Source organism: Nicotiana sylvestris, chromosome 2, assembly GCF_000393655.2.
Source record: "Nicotiana sylvestris chromosome 2, ASM39365v2, whole genome shotgun sequence".
In the NCBI taxonomy this organism is placed as follows: Eukaryota; Viridiplantae; Streptophyta; class Magnoliopsida; order Solanales; family Solanaceae; genus Nicotiana; species Nicotiana sylvestris.
Window position 1 is genome coordinate 80,532,521 of NC_091058.1, and position 22,811 is coordinate 80,555,331.

Sequence of the window (22,811 nt, forward strand, 5' to 3'; positions counted from 1 at the left end):
ATTCACATATTTCTTCTCTTTTGCTTGTAATATATGAAGAATGTTCACAAGGTGACCATTACATTCGGGTCCATCATGCCCCAAAGATCTGCCAATAGGAGCCCAAGAGTAGATGTCAAGTTCAGGGATGGCCCATAAATTCAAGAAAACAATGTCATGACTCAGGAGCCACTCAACTGATTGGAACACATCTGTCCTTCTCTTTACTTCTGTATTGAGAAAAATTGAGTTTACATATTAAAGTAATTGAAAGAGACGTGTCATGACACGTAGGCTGGTCAAAGAATAATGATTGGTAAAGAGGCATAAGTTGCAACAGATACGAGCAGAGGCACAAGTAAAGGCACAAACAGTTATTCAAAAGACTCAACACTCGCATCTATTTAAATCCAAAAATCAAGGAGAATGAATCTGACAGCACAAGAGAGTACAAATACAGTATTTAATAAGCATTTAATACTGGAAACGTTAGAGAATCTGTATTAAACTACAATGATTATGTACGTAGCATTTAATATCCTTATTTGTTTATAATGGCCTTATTATGACAAAGGCAAAACATATATTTTTAAGATAGCTATAAAAAGGAGAGAACTAATCATTTGTAAGGATAGAAAATATTATCTGAATACACTGGTTTACTTTATTTTCTTCTGCTTATCTGATTGTTAGCAAAATCATTTCCTTTTACTCATTTTTGATTATCAGTAACCTGAGTTCTTCTAAATTAAAGCTTTGACCGAAATTTTACTTTTTGGTTAAACAAATTGGTTCCGTTACCGGGAATCTGGTAATCTATTCTTTCTTAGCCTAACCTTTTTTGTTGCATCAACCATGTCAAACATTAATGACAACACCCAAGGAAACCAACAATTCCAGGGATATCCACAGAATGATCACACCCCGATCCCTTCTCCACAAAGCTCCCCTCGGCGGTCTCGAGAAGGCACTCCTGATGGATCTCATGCAAATGGAAACGCTCAATTTGAAAATGATGAAGCTGTCAATGAAGCTTTGCAAAAACTAATCGCTCAACAGGTCAATAAAGCTCTTGAGGCCTTTGTTAGCCAGTTATCTGTCGCACCAACAACACCCACTCCAAATGACAACACTTTGGAGAACCCTCGTTCCGGGCTTGCCAATTCAGACAGTGGTGGAATCCCCACCGAGTCACGAGATGGAGAACCAGGTAACTTAGTCAATTCTAATTTACAAATTTTAGTACTAACATTGCAAAAACAGCTCAAGGAGCAAAGTGACCGCATAGAGCAAATACCTGGAGTACCGCCCGTAATCAAAGGGATAGATATGGATAAATATTCACAACAACCCTGGAAGCCAAGTGCTGCTCCCCTCTCAATTCCAAAGAAATTCAAAATGCCCGATATTCCAAAATACGATGGAACAACTGATCCACGAGACCACGTGACTGCATTCACGACAGGCGTAAAAGGCAACGACTTGACCAAACAGGAAATTGAATCAGTACTGGTCAAAAAATTCGATGAAACACTCACTAAGAGAGCTTATACTTCATTCCCAATTTCTGGTATCAAAGCACAATAAATAACTTGTCAATTACTATGACGATCTCAGGTCAAAGGAAACTTTTACATCACATTCTTCAAGAGAATATCCTATTGACAGTTTATGATAATTCTAACCATTAGAAATTATCCAATGAGTCGGTTCAATGATCATATCTTTATATGCATCATCTATCTATGTAATTTAGTTAATGAGATCAACTAATCTTTATCCCATAAAGACGATCACATAAATATTGATCTAACCGGATTACTAATGTCCAAATTAATAATCCTACGATCAAGAACAAATTTAGATTAAATTATAAGAAACTTTACCCTCATTATCATGATCTCCATCACAATGTCAAATCTTAAAATTTAATCAAGGATCTTATTAAATTAATCAAGCAATTAATAACAATGATAAAAGGATATCAAATGCCATATTTATTTTATATCAAATAATGTTCATAAAAACATGTTTAAATTATCAAATATGATATTAGATCTAGGGCATATCTACTATATCCCTAACAATCTCCCACTTGCACTAGAGCCAATTGCTCTTATACTTCATTCCCAATTTTCACTTGTGCTTGTCAAACTCCTTTGTACCAAGAGCTTTAGTTAATAGGTCTGCAACATTTTCTTTTCCATCAACCTTTTGAATCTCGACATCTCCACGTTCAATGATCTCTCTTATCAAGTGATACCTTCGTAGAACGTGTTTGGATTTTTGGTGTGATCTTAATTCTTTTGCTTGAGTAATGGCTCCAGTATTGTCACACAATAATGGACCCGCACCTTCTATTGAAGGAACCACACCAAGTTCAGTTAAGAACTTTTTCATCCATACAGCTTCCTTAGCAGCTTCACTAGCTGCTATATATTCTGCTTCAGTCACTAAATCAACTATTGTAGCTTGTTTGGAACTTTTCCAACTCACTGCACCACCATTTAAGGTGAATACATAACCAGAAATAGATTTGCTATCATCTCTATCTGAAGAAAAACTTGCATCAGTATAACCTTCAAGTTTCAACTCAGAATCTCCATAGATGAGAAATTGGTCTTTAGTCTTTCTTAAGTACTTAAGAATGGTCTTCACCGCCTTCCAATGGTCCTCACCAGGATTTGCCTGATATCGGCTAGTCACTCTAAGTGCATAAGCCACATAAGGACGTGTACATGTCATGGTATACATGATAGCTCCCACTGTACTAGCGTATGGGATCCTACTCATGTGTTCTCTCTCTTCAGGTATTTTAGGACAATTCCCCCTACTGAGAGTAATTCCAGTGCCTATCGGTAGATAGCCTCTTTTGGAATTATCCATATTATACCTCTTTAAGATGGTATCAATGTACAAAGATTGGGAAAGTCCAAGCAGTTTCCTAGATCTATCTCTATAGATCTTTATTCCTAATATATAAGTTTCTTCTCCCAAGTCTTTCATGGAGAACTGTTCAGATGGCCAAATATTGGTACTTTGCAATGCCGGTATGTCATTCCCTATGAGCAATATATCATCAACATACAACACTAAGAATATAATTATGCTCCCACTAACCTTTTTGTACACAAAAGGTTCTTCTTCGCATCTAACAAAATTGAACTTTTCAATTGTCTTGTTAAAGCGAATATTCCAACTTCGAGAAGCTTGCTTTAGTCCATAAATGGATCTTTGTAGCTTTCAAATTTTATTATGATCAGACGAAGATGTGAAACCTTCAGGTTGTATCATGTACACATCCTCTTCTAGCTCACCATTAAGGAAAGCTGTTTTCACATCCATTTGCCATATTTCATAATCATAGTATGCTGCTATAGCAAGCAAAATCTGAAAAGATTTGAGCATTGCCACGGGAGAGAAAGTCTTATCGTAGTCAACTCCTTCTTTCTGACGATATCCCTTGGCAACAAGACGAGCTTTGTAGGTCTCCACCTTTTCGTCTGCTCCAATCTTTTTCTTAAAACCCCATTTACAACCTATAGGTTTTATATCCTTTGAAGGTTCAATTAAAGTCCATACTTTATTTTCCTTCATAGATTCCATTTCGGATTCCATGGCCTTTGGCCATTTCTCATAATCAGAACTTTGTATAGCCTCTTTATAAGTCTTAGGGTCATCATCATTATGATCAACCTCATTTGATACATCATCTTGTACCATTAAATTTAATCTAGTTGGTACATGACGTTCTCGTGTAGACCTTCTAAGAGGTACTTGTACAGCCTGTTCACCTTGTACTGGATTTGGTTGTTGTTCAATTTGGTTTGGAACTGGTTCATTAACCTGTTCTTGAACTTCATTTAGTTCTTGAACTTCAACCGTTGAAGATGGCAACTTCAAAACATCCAATAAAAGTTCTTCAACTTGAGTCTCATGATCTTTATATTGTGTTGATTCATTAGTTTCTTGAACTTCATCAAGTTCTATTTCTCTATTATAATTTCCTTCTAAAAGAAATTCCCTTTCCAAAAAGGTTGCTCTTCTGGCCACAAATACTTTATGGTCAGAAGGGTAATAGAAATAATATCTCATTGTTTCCTTGGGATACCTAATAAAACTACACTTATCAGATCTTGAGTCAAGTTTATCAGACTGTAGTCTCTTAATATAAGCTGGACAACCCCAAACTTTGATATATTTAAGGTTAGGCTTACATCCTTTCCATATCTCATATGATGTTGTAGAGAATGACTTAGTGGGAACTTTATTAAGTAAGTATGTTGCTGCTTCCAAAACATATCTCCATAAATTTATTGGAAGATCAGTGAACCCCATCATAGATCTCACCATATCTAATAAGGTTCGGTTTCTCCTTTCAGACACACCATTGTGTTGTGGTGTTCTTGGAGGTGTCCACTGTGAGAGAATCTCATTCTCTTTGAGATATCTGGTAAAATCTTCACTAAGATATTCTCCACCTCTATCAGACCTTAGTACTTTGATACTTTTATCGGTTTGCTTCTCAACTTCACTACGGAACCTTTTGAACATTTCAAAAGATTTAGACCTGTGTTTCATAAGATACACAAATCCATATCTTGACATATCATCAGTGAAGGCGATGAAGTAAGAATATCCACCTCTAGCTTGAATTTTCATGGGCCCACAAACATCTACATGAATTAGTCCCAATAATTCAGAAGCTCTTTCTCCACTTCTTGTAAATGGAGATTTGGTCATGTTTTCTTTGAGACAAGATTCACAAGTTGGATATGATTCAAAATTATATTTGTCAAGGTACCCTTTCTTGTACAACTTGTTAATTTTTTTCTCTCCAATATGACCAAGCCTACAATGCCAAAGGTATGTATGATTTACTTGATCATCTTTTTTCCTCTTAAGACTTGAAACATGCATAATCGAATTAGCATTCACATTAGGTAAGACATAAACATCATGTTGGAGATAGCCATTCACATATAAATTATCACTATAATAAATAGAGCAAATACCATTGCCTATATTAATGCGAAAACCATGTTTGTCTAACATAGAAGCTGAAATTATGTTCGAAACAAATTTAGGAACGTAATAACAATCATCCAACATAAGTACTTTGCCCGTAGGCATTATTAAAGAAATTGATCCTACAGCTACGGCCGCAACTTTTGCACCATTTCCAACTTGTAGATTAATTTCTCCTTTCTTCAACTTTCTACTTATCTGGAACCCCTACAACATATTGCAGTTGTTATAACCACTGCCAGTATCTAATACCCACAATGAAGAATTAGCAGAAGTTAAAGAAACCTTGAAAATATTTTGCATTAAATTCTTACCTTGTTTCTTGTCCTTTAAAGTTGCAAGATATACTCCTGGCAGTTTCTCTTCCAATGTCCTATTTTCTTACAATGGAAACATACAACATCAAATTGGTCAGTTTTGCCTTTTTTGCGTTTGGGTTTGGTCACACCACCCTTGGGCGCAGTAGGCTTTTTCTTAGGTTTACTTTTACCCTTACCCTTCTTGTTAGAAGAGTTTCCAACCAACATGACAGTTCCTTTCTTCTTCTCAGATGCAAGTCAATTCTCATAATCAATCAGTATGTCAAGTATCTCATGAAGATCACAATCCATTTTATTCATATTAAAATTAATAACAAATTGTGAAAAGGATTCTGATAGTGATTGCAAGATCAAATCTTGAGAAAGCTCTTTACCCAGTTTGCACCCCAACTTCTCAAGTTCTTCAATAAGATCAATCATATGATTGATATAGGGTCCAACTGGAGAATTTCCAGTCAATTTGGATCCAAATAAAGCCTTAGATAGCTAGTATCTAGCTGTCCTGCTTTGTGTACCAAACATCTTCTTAAGATGTTCAATGATTACAGTTGAATCCATATCCTGATGTTTCCTCTGTAGTTTAGAATTCATAAAAGCGAGAATGATGCATTTGGTAGTAAGACATTCTTCCAAGTATTTCTGATAAATCTTGGTAGCATCATCATCATCCTCATCCTCATCTGGGACTTCCTTGACAGGCTTATCTATCACATCAATAAGCTTTTCATGCATGAGAACAATTCTCAAATTTCTGTACGAATCATCAAAGTTTGGTCCTACCAACTTGTTGGTCTCAAGTATTCCATGCAGTGATATAGCAGACATATTGAGAAATCTAAAATATAGAAAAGAAAAGGCAATAATATTAGAACATATTTGCATATATCATAAAGACATGGACTTTTATTTAAATGATATTTCCACTAATTATTTTAAACTATTTACCCTCATTATAGTTTACGAAATCTTTATTTCTGTTAGTGGAGTAAAGGAATCCTTTAACAATATGTATGAGCCCCTTGGAAGTCAAGTCGTTTCTCACATATATTTTAAAGGTAGATACTCTTACCAATTGTATCCTCATACAATTTCCTTAAATAGCTCTATGTCAAATAGTCCCCTGGTAGTCAGGTCGATCCTATTGGCATAGTTGAGTTCAACCATCATGATAGCAAAGAACTTATTAAATTTTCTTATTAAATTTTATACTCCCTGGGTAGTCTAGGCGTATAGTGTAAAATTGAATAATTCTTTCAATCCATACATCTAATGCAATAAATAATTTTAACATATTCTCGAACTATAAGTCTCCTGGTAGTCAGACCGCTCCTTATAAACAAGAGATAAGTCAAATTATTTACTTTGATGGACACTACAACAAAAAGGGGCTTTAGCGGTAATAAATTAATTGCCATTAATCTATTCACGGAAGGCAAATATTAGCGGCCAATAGATAATAATCGGTAAATATTTACTTTTGGTATTCCCTCCAATTTCTAAGTTTTCCTCTAAATCCTCTTCCGCTCAAACATTAATATACCCTCTCAAACCCTCTCATACCCAGAAATCAGGATTAAAGAAAAAATGTTATTATGGCAGGCTCTCCAAATCCCATGGGCAACCAAATTGCCGGCCACCATCAAACTTGTTGGTAAGTATCTTTATTTGTCTTTAAGTCTTACTATCATGTGGATTGACTATATTAGAGCCTGTGGATGGTACAAAAACAAAGTTTGAATATCATTATATTCCAAAAGCCAAGGAATATGATGACTTCATTTTTGTTTTTTTTTGGTTACTTTATTGATGATTTTCAATAATTTTTATCTCCCATCTCAATAACTACATGACCGCACCTTTGAGCGATAGCAATTACGTTCTCTGACAAAACAATTCAATAAATTTAACAAAATCCAAATCGGCCGGCTACACCTCGTACCCCAGATAACCATTACACTCAGTTCCCAAACCGTCGCCCTGAAACTTCTAATTTGGTTGATGAAAATTTGTAATTGCTGGTTGTTGGATTTTTATTGCCGCAGATTTAATTGTTGAATGAGAATTTTTTAGTATCTTTTCTAATTCGGTATCACGACCCGGATTTCCCACCCTCAGGAGTCGTGATGGCTCCTACTAATGGGAGCTAGGCAAGCCAAATCTTAACTACCTACTACACTTTCATATTGCTTCATTTTAACAAACACAAGGCGATAACATGATAACAGCGGAATTTTAAGTAAATAAGCGGAAATCAACAAATAAATATCTTAAGTCTACGTCTATTACAACTTTCAAAACCTCAAATACCCAAAACTTGGTATCACGGACTGTCTAAGAGTTACTACATACAAGGTCTGAAGAAATACAATACACTGTTTCTGGGCAAAAGAAAAAGAAACAGGAACTAGAGATAGAGGGAGACGCCAGGGCCTACAGACGCATGCAGGTCTACCTTAGGTCTCCGAGTGGATTGAAGGAAGCCCTCCAACTACTGACCAAAAGATGCTCTTGGATCTGCACATAGTGCAGAGTGTAGTATCACCACAACCGAACACATGTGCTGGTAAGTGTCTAGCCTAACCTTGGCGAAGTAGTGACGAGGCTAGGACCAGACTACCAAATAAACCTGTGCAGTTCATATATATATGCAGCGGAAAAGAAATACAGAAATAACCAGTCAATGTGGGAGGGGGAAACATGCTGTGGGGGAGATAATAGTTCCGAATAGAAAGGCATCAAGTACGGAAAGGAACAACCCTTCGTGCTTTTACTCTCAGCCTCACCAAAGCAATTATATAATGAAAATGTTCACGGCATCACCCTTCATGCTTTTACTCTCGTCCTCACCAAAACAATCATATAATGAAAATGTGCAAGGCACCACCCTTCGTGCTTTTACTCTCTTTCCTCACCATATAATCAATAAAATCGGCACAGAATGATATGTCGTGCGGTACTGCATCACCCTTCGTGCTTTAACACTTTTTTCTCACAATAACAAATAATGCACGATATCACCCTTCGTGCTTTAACACTCTTCCTCACCCAAACAACAATCACAAGAAAAGGGGCAAGGGAATAAACAAAATAGTAATAGAGGTCCCGGCAAGGGAACAACTGTTAAACAATTAAATCCCGGCAAGGGAACAACAAATAAATCAACAATAGCCTGACAAGGGTGACAATATAATGAGCTCTCCTCTTTCCCAGTTTCACTCACAATTCACTTCACAACTCGAGCCAATGCTCTAGAGGCTCGATTATCACTTATACTTTCACAACTCATTTCACAACTCGAGCCAATGCTCTAAAAGTTCAATTGTCACTTATACTTTCACAATTTCTCTATACAACTTGAGCCAATGCTCCTCAATGCTCATAGATCACAATTCTTTCCGCAAACCTTATAGAACAATTAGAAATCTTCACCAAGGCAAGAAAAATACAACGAAATCATGAAAATCACAATATAAGACCCACGGCCATGTTTGACACCATCGTATAGATACTCGTCACCATGCCTATACGTCGTACTCGACAAGAAGTAAATAGAAAATAGGACACAACCCCTAATCCCTCAAACTAAAGTTAGACCAAACACTTACCTCGATGCAATGAACACAGCTCAAGGTTCAATTATAGCTTTACCCCTTGATTCCATCACCAATGCTTGTATCTAGCCACAATTTACTTAACGATATCAATAAATGCTAAATGAATCAATTCTAATGCATGAAAATGAGTTTTCTAAAGTTTTACCTAAAAAGTCAAAATCGCCCCCGGGCCCACCTGGTCAAAACCCGAGGTTCGAACCAAAACCCGATTACCCATTCTCCCACGAACCCAAATATATGATTTGTTTTGAAATCGGACCTCAAATTGAGGTCCAAATCCCCAATTTTTGAAAAACCTAGGTTCTACCCAAAATACCCAATTTTCCCCATAAAAATCATTGATTTGAAGTTGAAATCATGTTAAAAGATGCTAATGATTGAAGAAAACTAGTTAAAAATGACTTAAAATTGATTTGGAGAAGAAAGGTTGTTTGAAAAATCGCCTCTTATGTTTTAGGGTTTTGAAAAGTGGAAAATAACTGAAAGGTCCGTTTAAATATACTCCTCTCAGACCCTCACCGCGGACCGCACAAAAAAGGCTGCGACCGCGGAGCTCCACCGCGGACTGCAAGAAACGGAGCGCGGCTGCGAAGGTTGGACTTGCTCATCGCGGACCGCACAAATCCCACCGCGATCGCGGAGTCCCCACCGCGGCTGCGAAGCTTCCACCGCGGACCGCGAGACCTGGCTTCAGAGACCTGCAACTTTTTCCTAATTTCAAAACTTTCCGAAACACACTTACTAACTCAACAACATCATACGAACTCATCCGTGCGATCAAATCTCCAAAATAACCTCAATAACAATGAATCAAACCTCAAAATCAATAACTTTTTCTTAAACTTCATCAAGTATCAAATTTAGCAATTTAGGTCTGAATCACATCAAACGACATCCGTTTTCAACCAAACTTTATAGAAATGACTTAAACCATATATAAGACCTGTACCGGGCACTGGAACCAAAATACAAGCCCGATACTATCGTTTTCTAATTAGATTTCATTTTAAATTTCCTTAAAAAATTTCAGAAAACAATTATCTTTAAAAATTCATTTCTCGGGTTTGGGACCTCGAAATTCGATTCCGGGCATACGCCCAAGTCCCATATTTTCCTACGGACCCTCCGGGACTGTCAAATTGTGGATCCGGGTTCGTTTACCCAAAATGTTGACCGAAGTCTAATTTATTCATTTTACAGTCAAAACTTATTTTTTTCACAAAAATTCGTATTTAAGCTTTCCGGCTACTAGCTCGGACTACGCACGCAAATTAAGGTAACTCTAAATGAGGTTTTCAAGGACTCGGAGACACCGAATTCTCCACCTCTAAAACAACCGTTCATCCTCGAAATGGACAGAAGAAGGAAGTACCTGAGTCGGCAAAAAGATGGGGATAACGGCTCCGCATATCAGACTCGGGCTCCCAGGTCGATGCCTTAGGGGGCTGAACTCTCCACTAAACACGAATAGAAGGGAAACTTTTTGACCTCAACTGATGAACCTGCCAGTCTAGAATGGCTACTGGCTCCTCCTCGTACGACAAGTCCTTGTCCAACTAGACAATGCTGAAATCTAACACGTGGGATGGATCTCCGTGATATTTCTGAAGCATGGACACATGAAACACTGGATGCACGGCTGATAAGCTTAGTGGCAATGCAAGTCTATAAGCCACCTCTCCCACTCGATCAAGAATCTCAAACGGACCAATGAACCTAGGACTAAGCTTGCCCTTCTTCCCAAATCTCATCACGCCCTTCATAGGCGACACTCGGATCAATACCCACTCTCCAACCATAAAAGCCACATCTCGAACCTTGCGGTCTGCATAACTCTTTTGCCTGAACTGAGCTGTACGAAACCTATCCTGAATAATCCTGACCTTATCCAAAGCCTCCTGAACTAGATCCGTACCCAACAATCGAGCCTCTCCCGGCTCAAACCATCCAACCGGAGACCGACACCGCCTACCATATAAAGCCTCATAAGGAGCCATCTGGATACTCGACTGGTAACTGTTGTTGTAGGTAAACTCTGCTAAAGGCAAAAACTGATCCCACGAGCCTCCAAAGTCAATAACACATGCCCGGGGCATATCTTCCAAAATCTGAATAGTCCGCTCGGAATGCCCGTCCGTCTAAGGATGAAATGCTATACTCAACTCAACCTGGGTGCCCAACTCTCGCTGAACTGCTCTCCAAAATGCAAGGTAAACTGCATACCTCGGTCCGAAATGATAGATATAGGCACACCATGAAGACGAACAATCTCCCGGATATAGATCTCAGTTAACCTCTCGGATGAATAGGAGACTGCCACTGGAATGAAATGTGTTGACTTGGTCAGCCTATCAATAATGACTCACACTGCGTCGAACTTCCTCCAAATCAGCGGGAGTCCAACAACGAAATCCGTAGTGATCCGCTCCCACTTCCACTCGGGAAGCTCAATCCTCTGAAATAAACCACCAGGCCTCTGATGCTCGTACTTAACCTGTTGACAATTCAAACACCGAGCTACATATGCAACGATTTCCTTCTTTATTCTCCGCCACCAATAATGTTGCCGCAAATCATGATACATCTTCGCGGCGCCCGGATGAATAGAGTACCGGGAGCTATGGGCCTCCTCTAAAATCAACTCTCGGAGCCCATCCACGTTTGGCACACACACTCGATCCTGCAATCTCAAAACTCCATCATCATCTAAGGTAACCTGCATGGCACCTCCGCGCTGCACCGTGTCTCTAAGGACACACAAATGGGGATCATCATACTGGCGATCACGAATATGCTCCAATAAAGAAGAACGAGCAACCGTGCAGGCCAATACACGACTAGGCTCAGAAATATCCAACCTCACGAACTGATTGGCAAGGGCCTGAACATCCAAATCAAGCGATCTCTCACCGACCGGGATATAAGCAAGACTGCCCATACTGGCTGACTTCCTATTCAACGCATCGGCCACCACATTGGCCTTCCCCAAGTGATACAAGATAGTGATATCATAATCTTTCAACAACTTCAACCACTTCCTCTGTCTCAAATTCAACTCCTTTTGCTTGAACAAATACTGAAGACTCTTGTGATCCGTGAACACCTCACATGTCACGCCATGAAGATAATGCCTCAAAATCTTCAATGCGTGAATAATGGCTGCCAACTCCAAATCATGAACCGGATAGTTCTTCTTATGAATCTTCAACTGTCGTGAAGCATAGACAATGACCTTGCCATCCTTCATCAACACTGCACCAAGCCCAATACGAGGCTGGGGACCGCACCGCGTAAATATACTCCTCTCAGACCTTCACCGCGAACCGCGCAAAAAAGGCTGCGACCGCGGAGCTCCACCGCAGACCGCAAGAAATCGAGCGCGGCAGCGAAGGTTGGCCTTGCTCACCGCGGACCGCACAAATCCCATCGCGGTTGCGAAGTCCCCATCGCGGCCGCGAAGCTTCCACCGCGGACCGCGAGACCTGGCTTCAGAGACCTGCAACTTTTTCTTAAGTTTAAAACTTCCCGAAACACACTCGAGCCCTCGGGGCTCCTAACCAAACACACGTACTAACTCAACAACATCATACGAACTTATCTGTGCGATCAAATCGCCAAAATAACCTCAATAACAATGAATCAAACCTCAAAATCAAGAACTTTTTCTCAAACTTCATCAAATATCAAATTTAGCAATTTAGGTCCGAATCACGTCAAATGACGTCCGTTTTCAACCAAACTTTACAGAAATGACTTAAACCATATATAAGACCTGTAACGGACACCGGAATCAAAATACGGGCCCGATACTATCGCTTTCTACTCAGATTTCATTTCAAATTTCCTTAAAAATTTTAAGAAAATAATTTCCTTTAAAAATTCAATTCTCAGGCTCGGGACCTCGAAATTCAGTTCTGGGCATATGCCCAAGTCCCATATTTTCCTACGAACCCTCCAGGACTGTCAAATCGTAGATTCGGGTCCGTTTACCCAAAATATTGAGAGAAGTCAAATTTATTCATTTTACAGTCAAAACTTATCATTTTTCACAAAATTTCATATTTAAGTTTTCTGTCTACGCGCCCGGACTGCGCACACAAATCAAGGTGACTCTAAATGAGGTTTTCAAGATCTCGGAGACACCGAATTCAATTAAAAGTATTGTTGGTATATGATTTTCTAGCTTCAAGAATTTATGAAACTGTTTTTCCAATAATCAAATCATACCACTTACTGATTGTTGCAACATAATTGATTGTATAGCATAGGTTTCTATATTGCATTATGAATTTAGTGATTCAACTTCACTATTTCTATATTATAGATCTCTATTTGTTGAGATTTTATAGAAAAGTTGGTGCAGTAGAATAAGTTTTTTTCTTCTTTTTTCTGTAATATATATTTTAGAAAAGCATTCATCTGCCAGAGCTTTTGTTATTGTATCAGGAGGAAGAGGTTGAATATGAACACGCTATTTATTTTAGTAAATCTAAAATTGAAAAAAAAATTATGTGTGTTTTAATATAAAAAAATCATGTGAGTTTTTATAAACCTAAGGACACCCACCTATATTGACTGCGATAAAACTAGTACTACTTGCGCATCTTCTTTGGTATTCCTTCTTCTCTAATTCAAATAATAAAGTTGATGTAATTCAAGTTTTGAGAAGTGTTTCTTGGATAATTTCTGATGATATTTCTTAAACTTGTGTGCAATGGATTTATGTATTAAGAAGATGATTTATTGAGTATTTGAGGTAATTTCTTAATGTAGTTATGTTTTTGGAGAAGACTATTTTTTAGTATTTGGTTAGGTGAGTATTTTGCCCCTGAGATTACCTAATTAACTATTTAAGAAAATTGATGTGAGCTCGCGGTAGATTTAAGTTATAAAACTCCAGCATCATAATGATATAAAAACTTTTGTGTTGCGTATGTTGTTTACTTCTTGATTTAAATTGATCAGGCAAATATTTTCACTCTTGCATTATTAGGTTGTTCTTAGGATTGTTATTTCTTATTAGATTAATAAGAAAACTATTATGTTTGATGTTCACGTTCTGTTGAATTTGTTGCGGAAGTCAAATGTATATAGTGTGAATAAGTCACAACTACTATACCAAAAATTATGACAGCCACCAAATAATAAATAAGACAATAAAGCAACAATAAAGGGAACACCAGAATTTACGAGGTTCGGCTAATTTTGCCTACTCCTCGGACACAACCAATATTTTATTTCACTCCAAAAATACAAGTGAAATAATACTAAAGAGAGAAATACAAATGCCTTAAACAGATGAGAAGGCAAATGAGAGGTGTATTTAAATCCTAAACATTAGGCCTTCTTTTATAGGGGGAAAATCCCCCCAAAATTCAAGAGCCCACCGATGTGGGACAAATTTGCCAAACTTCAACAAATCTCCACCTTGGCAAAATTCCACATCTTCAATTTTCTCTCAATAACAAATTTTGATTGTGTCTTCATCTTTAATCTTCAGTTTTCAACAATGTTGATCAAATCCAAACAATGTTGAAACTTGACCGCAGTCACCACCTTTGTCAGCATATCAGCAGGATTCTCTGTAGTATGAATTTTCTTCACCGTGACTCCACCTTCTTCTATGATTTCTCGTACGAAATGATACCGAACATCAATGTGCTTCGTCCTTGCATGATACACTTGGTTCTTCGCTAATTGTTGAAGTTTGGCAAATTTGTCCCACATCGGTGGGCTCTTGAATTTTGGGGGGATTTTCCCCCTATAAAAGAAGGCCTAATGTTTAGGATTTAAATACACCTCTCATTTGCCTTCTCATCTGTTTAAGGCATTTGTATTTCTCTCTTTAGTATTATTTCACTTGTATTTTTGGAGTGAAATAAAATATTGGTTGTGTCCGAGGAGTAGGCAAAATTAGCCGAACCTCGTAAATTCTGGTGTTCCCTTTATTGTTGCTTTATTGTCTTATTTATTATTTGGTGGCTGTCATAATTTTTGGTATAGTAGTTGTGACTTATTCACACTATATACATTTGGCTTCCGCAACAATTGGTATCAGAGCCAAGGTACTGTCTAAGTATGCTCTGTGGTTGCAGCATAGTCTGATCTTCCACATCAGAAAAGATTTATCTTGGTAACTGAGTCAAGGTTCTGTCTGAGTATGCTCTGTGGTTGCAGCTTAGTCTGATCTTCTACATCAGAAAGGAAATAATCTTGATTTGTGTCGTCAGCTATTAAATAATATTTGTGTCAAATATGGGAGACAATAAACAAGAAGAATCTACATCAAGTGTCAACAATACGTCATCATTGGCATCTTCGCTTATGACAAGAATTGTGTCAAATGCGAAATTTGCGGTAGAAATTTTTGACGGGTCCGGGCATTTTGGGATGTGGCAAGGCGAGGTTCTAGATGTCCTTTTTCAACAAGGGCTAGATCTGGCCATTGAAGAAAAGAAACCAGATGTTATTGGAGAAGAAGATTGGAAGATTCTCAACCGTGTTGCTTGCGGTACCATTCGATCCTACCTTGCTAGAGAGCAGAAATATCCATACACAAAGGAAACTTCTGCAAGTAAATTATGGAAAGCACTGGAGGATAAATTTTTGAAGAAAAATAGTCAAAATAAATTGTACATGAAGAAGAGACTGTTTCACTTCACCTATGTTCCTGGTACCACGATGAATGAACATATCACCAGTTTCAATAAGTTGGTCACAGATTTGCAAAATATGGATACAACTTATGATGATGGTGACTTGGCCTTGATGTTGTTGGCGTCACTTCCTGATGAGTACGAGCACCTTGAAACTACTCTACTCCATGGAAATGACGAAGTTTCTCTTAGAGAAGTTTGTTCGGCTTTGTACAGCTATGAACAAAGAAAGCGAGAAAAACAGAAGGGCGGAGAAGGAGAAACACTATTTGTGAGGGGTCGTCCTCAAAGTCAAACGAGGACAAAGAAGGGAAGATCCAAGTCAAGATCCAGACCCAGCAAAGATGAATGTGCCTTTTGTCGAGAAAAAGGGCACTGGAAGAAAGACTGTCCGAAGTTGAAGAATAAGGCCAAACATAACAATGGAAAGGCCATTATGGATTCAAATGTAGCTGATTGTGATGATTCAGACTTCTCATTAGTTACAACAGAGTCATCAACATCATCAGACATATGGTTGATGGACTCGGCTTGTAGCTATCATATGTGTCCCAACAGGGACTGGTTCGTGGAATTTCAAGAAGGAGAATATGGAGTCATCCACACACAGCCTCTGTAATAGCCATGTACTCTGCCTCTGTTGTAGACAAAGCAACTGTTGACTGCAAAGTAGACTTCCAACTAACTGGTGCCTTTGCAAAAGTAAACACATAACCAGTAGTTGATCTTCGTTTGTCCAGATCACCCGCAAAATCTGAGTCACAATATCCAACTACAGACTGATTGTCTTCCTGCTCAAAAACTAACCCGACATCTACAGTATTATGAATATACCGTAGAATCCACTTCACAGCTTGCCAATGCTCCTTCCCTGGATTGTGCATATATCTGCTAATAACTCCAACAGCTTGTGAAATGTCAGGCCTTGTGCAAACCATTGCATACATCAAGCTACCAACAACATTTGCGTATGGTACCTTTGACATATACTCTCGTTCAGCTTCATCCATTGGCGACATAGTAGTACTTAGCTTAAAATGGGGAGCAAGTGGAGTACTAACTGGCTTAGTCTTGTCATCTATGCCAAAACGTTGTAGTACTCTCTTCAAATATTCTTTCTGAGATAAACAGAGTTTCTTTGAACGTCTATCTCTAATTATCTCCATGCCAAGAATTTTCTTTGCCTCACCCAGATCCTTCATCTCGAACTCCTTCTTCAGTTGAATCTTCAACTTATCAATTTCTTCCAAATTCTTGGAAGCTATCAACATATCATCAACATATAGGAGAAAATATACAAAGGAACCATCTTTAAGCTTGTGCAAATACACACAATGATCGTATTTGCTTCTCTTGTACCCTTGCCGCAACATAAACTCGTCAAATCGCTTGTACCATTGTCTAGAAGATTGTTTCAATCCGTACAATGATTTTTCAAGTTTGCACACCATATTTTCTTTTCCAGCAACTTTGAATCCTTCTGGCTGAGTCATGTAGATTTCCTCCTCCAAGTTTCCATGTAAAAACGCAGTTTTTACATCCATCTGAACTAGTTCCAAATCCAATTGTGCTACCAAAGCCAACATAATTCTAATGGAGGAATGTTTTACAACTGGAGAAAACACTTCATTGTAATCAATTCCCTCCTTTTGAGCATATCCTTTGGCCACCAATCTTGCTTTGTAGCGAACATCTACTTGGTTAGGAAATCCTTCCTTCTTTGCAAATACTCATTTGCACCCAATTGCTTTCTTTCCCTTCGGGAGATTGGCCAATCTCCATGTATGATTCTGATGAAGGGACTGTATTTCATCATTCATGGCAATCCTCCACTTATCTTCTTCTGAACTTTGGACAACATCTTTATAAGTGGTAGGAACATCATCAGCTACAATTGAGGTTGCACAAGCAACCGTCTCTATGAGACGAACAGGTTTCGTTATTGTTCTTTTTGGCCTGCTGGTTGCTATTGATTCAAGTTGTTGTTGAGGTTCCTGAGTTGGAATCTCCTCTACTGGCTCTCCTTCCAGAGGGTAATCTTCATTTGTTTCCTCCTCTACTTCTTGTGTAGGAAAAATAAATTTTCCCTCAAACTCCACCTGCTTAGAAGCACCTTCATTTTGTTTGGTATCTTCTGTTACCTTATTTACCATAGCAGATTCATCAAAGGTAACATCCCTGCTGAATATTACTTTCTTTGTCATAGGACACCATAAGCGATATCCTTTGACTCCAGAAGTAATTCCCATAAAAATAGCCTTCTTTGCCCTTGGATCCAATTTTGACTCCGTCACATGATAATATGCAGTTGAGCCAAACACGTGCAAAGAGTTATAATCTACAGCAGGTTTTCCATACCATTTTTCAAATGGTGTCTTGCCATCAATAGCAGCAGATGGTAGACGATTAATGAGGTGGCATGCATATGTAATTGCCTCAGCCCAAAATTCTTTGCCCAAGCCAGCATTGGACAACATACACCGTACCTTCTCCAGCAAGGTCCGGTTCATACGTTCTGCCACTCCATTCTGTTGTGGTGTATGTCTAACAGTGAAGTGTCGGACGATGCCATCATTTTCACAGACCTTATTGAAATGATCATTTTTGTATTCACCTCCATTGTCTGTGCGAATACACTTGATCCTCCTGCCTGTCTGATTCTCCACCATCGTCTTCCATTTGAGAAAAATTCCCAACACTTCATCTTTGCTCTTCATTGTATACACCCATACTCTTCGGGAAAAATCATCAACAAAGGTTACAAAATAGTGCTTCCCACCCAATGAAGGTGTTTTGGAAGGACCCCAAACATCAGAGTGTACATAATCCAAAATGCCTTTAGTATTATGGATCGCTGTACCAAATTTAACCCTTGTCTGTTTCCCTTTAACACAATGCTCACAAAACTCCAAGTTGCAAGCCTTGACTCCTTTTAACAATCCTTGATCTGATAGAGTTTTCAAGGATTTTCCTCCAGCATGTCCCAAGCGCATGTGCCATAGCTTGGTTGCTTCTGCCTCTTTGTCGTCACTGGATGTCACTGTCGTTGTCCCAATAACTGTACTGCCACAATAGCGGTACATATTATTATTCTTCCGATTAGCCTTCATTACCACTAGTGCACCGGAACATACTCTCATCACTCCATTTTCTGCAATGATTTTAAACCCTTTTGATTCCAGGGCTCCCACAGAGATGAGATTCTTCTTCAAATCCGGTACATATCGAACATCTGTTAATGTTCTGATCATTCCATCATGGTTCCTTAATCGTATTGAACCAATGCCATATGAGGTAAGAGGGTTGTTATCCGCTGTGTGGACGACTCCATATTCTCCTTCTTGAAATTCCACGAACCAGTCCCTGTTGGGACACATATGATAGCTACAAGCCGAGTCCATCAACCATATGTCTGATGATGTTGATGACTCTGTTGTAACTAATGAGAAATCTGAATCATCACAATCAGCTACATTTGAATCCATAATGGCCTTTCCATTGTTATGTTTGGCCTTATTCTTCAACTTCGGACAGTCTTTCTTCCAGTGCTCTTTTTCTCGACAAAAGGCACATTCATCTTTGCTGGGTCTGGATCTTGACTTGGATCTTCCCTTCTTTGTCCTCGTTTGACTTTGAGGACGACCCCTCACAAATAGTGCTTCTCCTTCTCCGCCCTTCTGTTTTTCTCGCTTTCTTTGTTCATAGCTGTACAAAGCCGAACAAACTTCTCTAAGAGAAACTTCGTCATTTCCATGGAGTAGAGTAGTTTCAAGGTGCTCGTACTCATCAGGAAGTGACGCCAACAACATCAAGGCCAAGTCACCATCATCATAAGTTGTATCCATATTTTGCAAATCTGTGACCAACTTATTGAAACTGGTGATATGTTCATTCATCGTGGTACCAGGAACATAGGTGAAGTGAAACAGTCTCTTCTTCATGTACAATTTATTTTGACTATTTTTCTTCAAAAATTTATCCTCCAGTGCTTTCCATAATTTACTTGCAGAAGTTTCCTTTGTGTATGGATATTTCTGCTCTCTAGCAAGGTAGGATCGAATGGTACCGCAAGCAACACGGTTGATAATTCTCCAATCTTCTTCTCCAATAACATCTGGTTTCTTTTCTTCAATGGCCAGATCTAGCCCTTGTTGAAAAAGGACATCTAGAACCTCGCCTTGCCACATCCCAAAATGTCCGGACCCGTCAAAAATTTCTACCGCAAATTTCGCATTTGACACAATTCTTGTCATAAGCGAAGATGCCAATGATGACGTATTGTTGACACTTGATGTAGATTCTTCTTGTTTATTGTCTCCCATATTTGACACAAATATTATTTAATAGCTGACGACACAAATCAAGATTATTTCCTTTCTGATGTAGAAGATCAGACTAAGCTGCAACCACAGAGCATACTCAGACAGAACCTTGACTCAGTTACCAAGATAAATCTTTTCTGATGTGGAAGATCAGACTATGCTGCAACCACAGAGCATACTTAGACAGTACCTTGGCTCTGATACCAATTGTTGCGGAAGCCAAATGTATATAGTGTGAATAAGTCACAACTACTATACCAAAAATTATGACAGCCACCAAATAATAAATAAGACAATAAAGCAACAATAAAGGGAACACCAGAATTTACGAGGTTCGGCTAATTTTGCCTACTCCTCGGACACAACCAATATTTTATTTCACTCCAAAAATACAAGTGAAATAATACTAAAGAGAGAAGATACAAATGCCTTAAACAGATGAGAAGGCAAATGAGAGGTGTGTTTAAATCCTAAACATTAGGCCTTCTTTTATAGGGGGAAAATCCCCCCAAAATTCAAGAGCCCACCGATGTGGGACAAATTTGCCAAACTTCAACAAATCTCCACCTTGGCAAAATTCCACATCTTCAATTTTCTCTCAATAACAAATTTTGATTGTGTCTTCATCTTTAATCTTCAGTTTTCAACAATGTTGATCAAATCCAAACAATGTTGAAACTTGACCGCAGTCACCACCTTTGTCAGCATATCAGCAGGATTCTCTGTAGTATGAATTTTCTTCACCGTGACTCCACCTTCTTCTATGATTTCTCGTACGAAATGATACCGAATATCAGAATTGAGTTCAAAAGTTTATTTAAACTCAATTAAAATAGTTGTCTTTTCACATATATAGTTTGGTTTCTTTTCGATTTGTTGAAATCATCCAAGTGAGTGCTTGATATGGATTAGGGACATGTATCAGGGAATTTTTTCCGGTCTTGATAGTCCCTGCCGTCTGTTTGATGTGCGAAGTTTTCATATGCTTATTCACTTTAAGCATTTTTGAACTTTAAACATCTGATGTGCTTCTTATATAGCTCTTAGCATTTTTGTGCTGAGAAACAGGGATTGCAATTGCTTGAACTTTTAGATTTAGTTAATTACAAGTTAGAAACTTCTATGAGATATATTGCTAAATCCGTCTATAAGAGATTTCTGTATATATATATGCAGTGATCCTACCTTTAAATTTAGCAATGTTCGAATAGAAAAATATTGCATTCTACTAAAATAATATTTTGATTTTAGCTTTGCCATTTGAAGGAAAGGCTTATAGCGATATACTTTCCGTAAAATCTCGCAAATTTTTTTATTGGTGTAATCGATAACTGAATCGATAAGCCCCAAAAATCGATAAATTGAAATCAAAAAAATCGAATGCACACCCAGTCTGGCAGCTTGATTGATAAGTTTGTTTCTGTTAAGTTCACCTACCGTAAGTCATTAATGCCGATGCTAATTTAATTTCTGTTTTCTTATGTCTCACGTATCATGCTCATAGATTCTGTCGTTGTTTTTGAATTAAAAACTAGAATTCTGTTTCATGTCCAAAATGCCGAACCTAAGTTAGCAGCCTGAAGTGCCTCACTTTTTGAATTAGAAGTGATAATCTTGAAGAAAACTCTTATTTAACCGAATTACATGTGTAGCAAGAGAATCTAAGTTTATTTTTATAAATCCTTGTAATGCAAAGGTATCTACTATGCTTATCTGTCCCAATGAATCTTTTAAGAGTCCATGCTTGCTTGTTTCAATATACTTCCCAAACACCAAGCTATTTTTTCCCTGTAGTTTTAGTTATTAGATTCTCGTTACTAAAATCAGTTTGCTAAAGTTATTTTGTATAAAAGAATAAGGTAGGGATACCAACTAAAAGTATATTGTTGGTAAAGTTATTTTGTATACAAGAATAAGGCAGGGATACCTTCTTAAACATACCAGCAAGACTGTCCAAAGTAGTGCAGTGATCCAGTTTGATTCCTTGTAGACAACCTAGGACTTATATGTTAACACGATGCCAAAATATGAGAGCACATCTTTTGGAGATAAGAACAAAGAAATATAGCAATATGTGATGCATTCAGACCAATGTCTTGGAATCACAAATTGGTGTCAAATTAATTGAAAACTATAGGACCTCAAAGATGCACCCTAACAAAAATAAAGAGATACGAGAGGCACTACAGGTTATGTATTATCCTAAACAATATTTTGCTTAAACTGCAGGATGACATTCTACAGGAATATTTTCACAGTAGCTAGTTCTCATAATGAAGTGCAAAAGAAAACTGCAAATCTCAACCTATGGCTATGTCTAGAAAATGCAGACTGTAAGATGCTAGTTTTACTATAGCATTGGCACAAATGTCTGAGGCTCTTAATGAAGTGCAAATGAAATTTTCAGTTTTCAGTTTTCAGCTGATTCAGTTGACTGCAGCCCTTGTTTCTAATTATATCATATGATTCAAATCTTTTCCATTCTAGGTAATTTAGAAGCAAAAAAGGTTTGTGGACCTACTTTACTAAAAAATATTTGGAAACTTCCGTCGGGAAAGATAATTGATGTGCCGTTTGATAATTGTAACCAAGCTATTGGAAAAAAGGGCCGAAAACTTGCTAGCTTTCTAAAAATTATTGCCAGAATTCAAGAACTAACACCTCTATATGTAGATATTTGAAAAAAATTTGACAATGAGGAGAAGAAGAAATTGGTGGATTTTGTGAGGGTATGAAGTTGTTGTTGTTATTATTATTATTATTATTATTATTATTATTATTATTATTATTATTATTATTATTATTATTATTATTATTTTGTGAACATGGTCAATCTTTTATACATGATATTATCTTCTAAATGTTGGCTTTTATTTTTTCCAGAAGAAGTTC

The 22,811-nt window shown here is 37.9% G+C and overlaps 1 protein-coding gene and 1 long non-coding RNA gene across 2 annotated transcripts; one reads left to right on the forward strand and one right to left on the reverse strand.

Annotated features, from left to right (window-relative positions):
- Window positions 1–5,214: 5,214 nt before the first annotated feature.
- Window positions 5,215–6,152, reverse strand: LOC138885131 (uncharacterized). The gene is made up of 3 exons (XM_070166033.1): window positions 5,843–6,152; window positions 5,322–5,387; window positions 5,215–5,252 (listed from the first exon to the last, which is right to left on the reverse strand). Exons 1-3 carry the CDS (start codon window positions 6,150–6,152, stop codon window positions 5,215–5,217), a joined length of 414 nt encoding a protein of 137 aa, XP_070022134.1.
- Window positions 6,153–6,862: 710 nt separating this feature from the next.
- On the forward strand, window positions 6,863–22,339 carry LOC138886349 (uncharacterized). The gene is made up of 2 exons (XR_011405032.1): window positions 6,863–6,978; window positions 22,149–22,339. It is a non-coding gene; the product is annotated as an uncharacterized lncRNA (long non-coding RNA).
- The last annotated feature ends 472 nt before the right edge of the window (window positions 22,340–22,811 follow it).

Bases quoted from the DNA above. Each gene is read 5' to 3' on its own strand.
- LOC138885131 (XM_070166033.1), bottom strand. From the start codon at position 6,152: ATGTCTGCTATATCACTGCATGGAATACTTGAGACCAACAAGTTGGTA. The intron at 5,388-5,842 runs GTACACAAAGCA...TTCCATTGTAAG, and splicing joins ACATCTTAAGAAGATGTTTG to AAAATAGGACATTGGAAGAG. The intron at 5,253-5,321 runs GTAAGAATTTAA...TGTGGGTATTAG, and splicing joins TTTAAAGGACAAGAAACAAG to ATACTGGCAGTGGTTATAAC.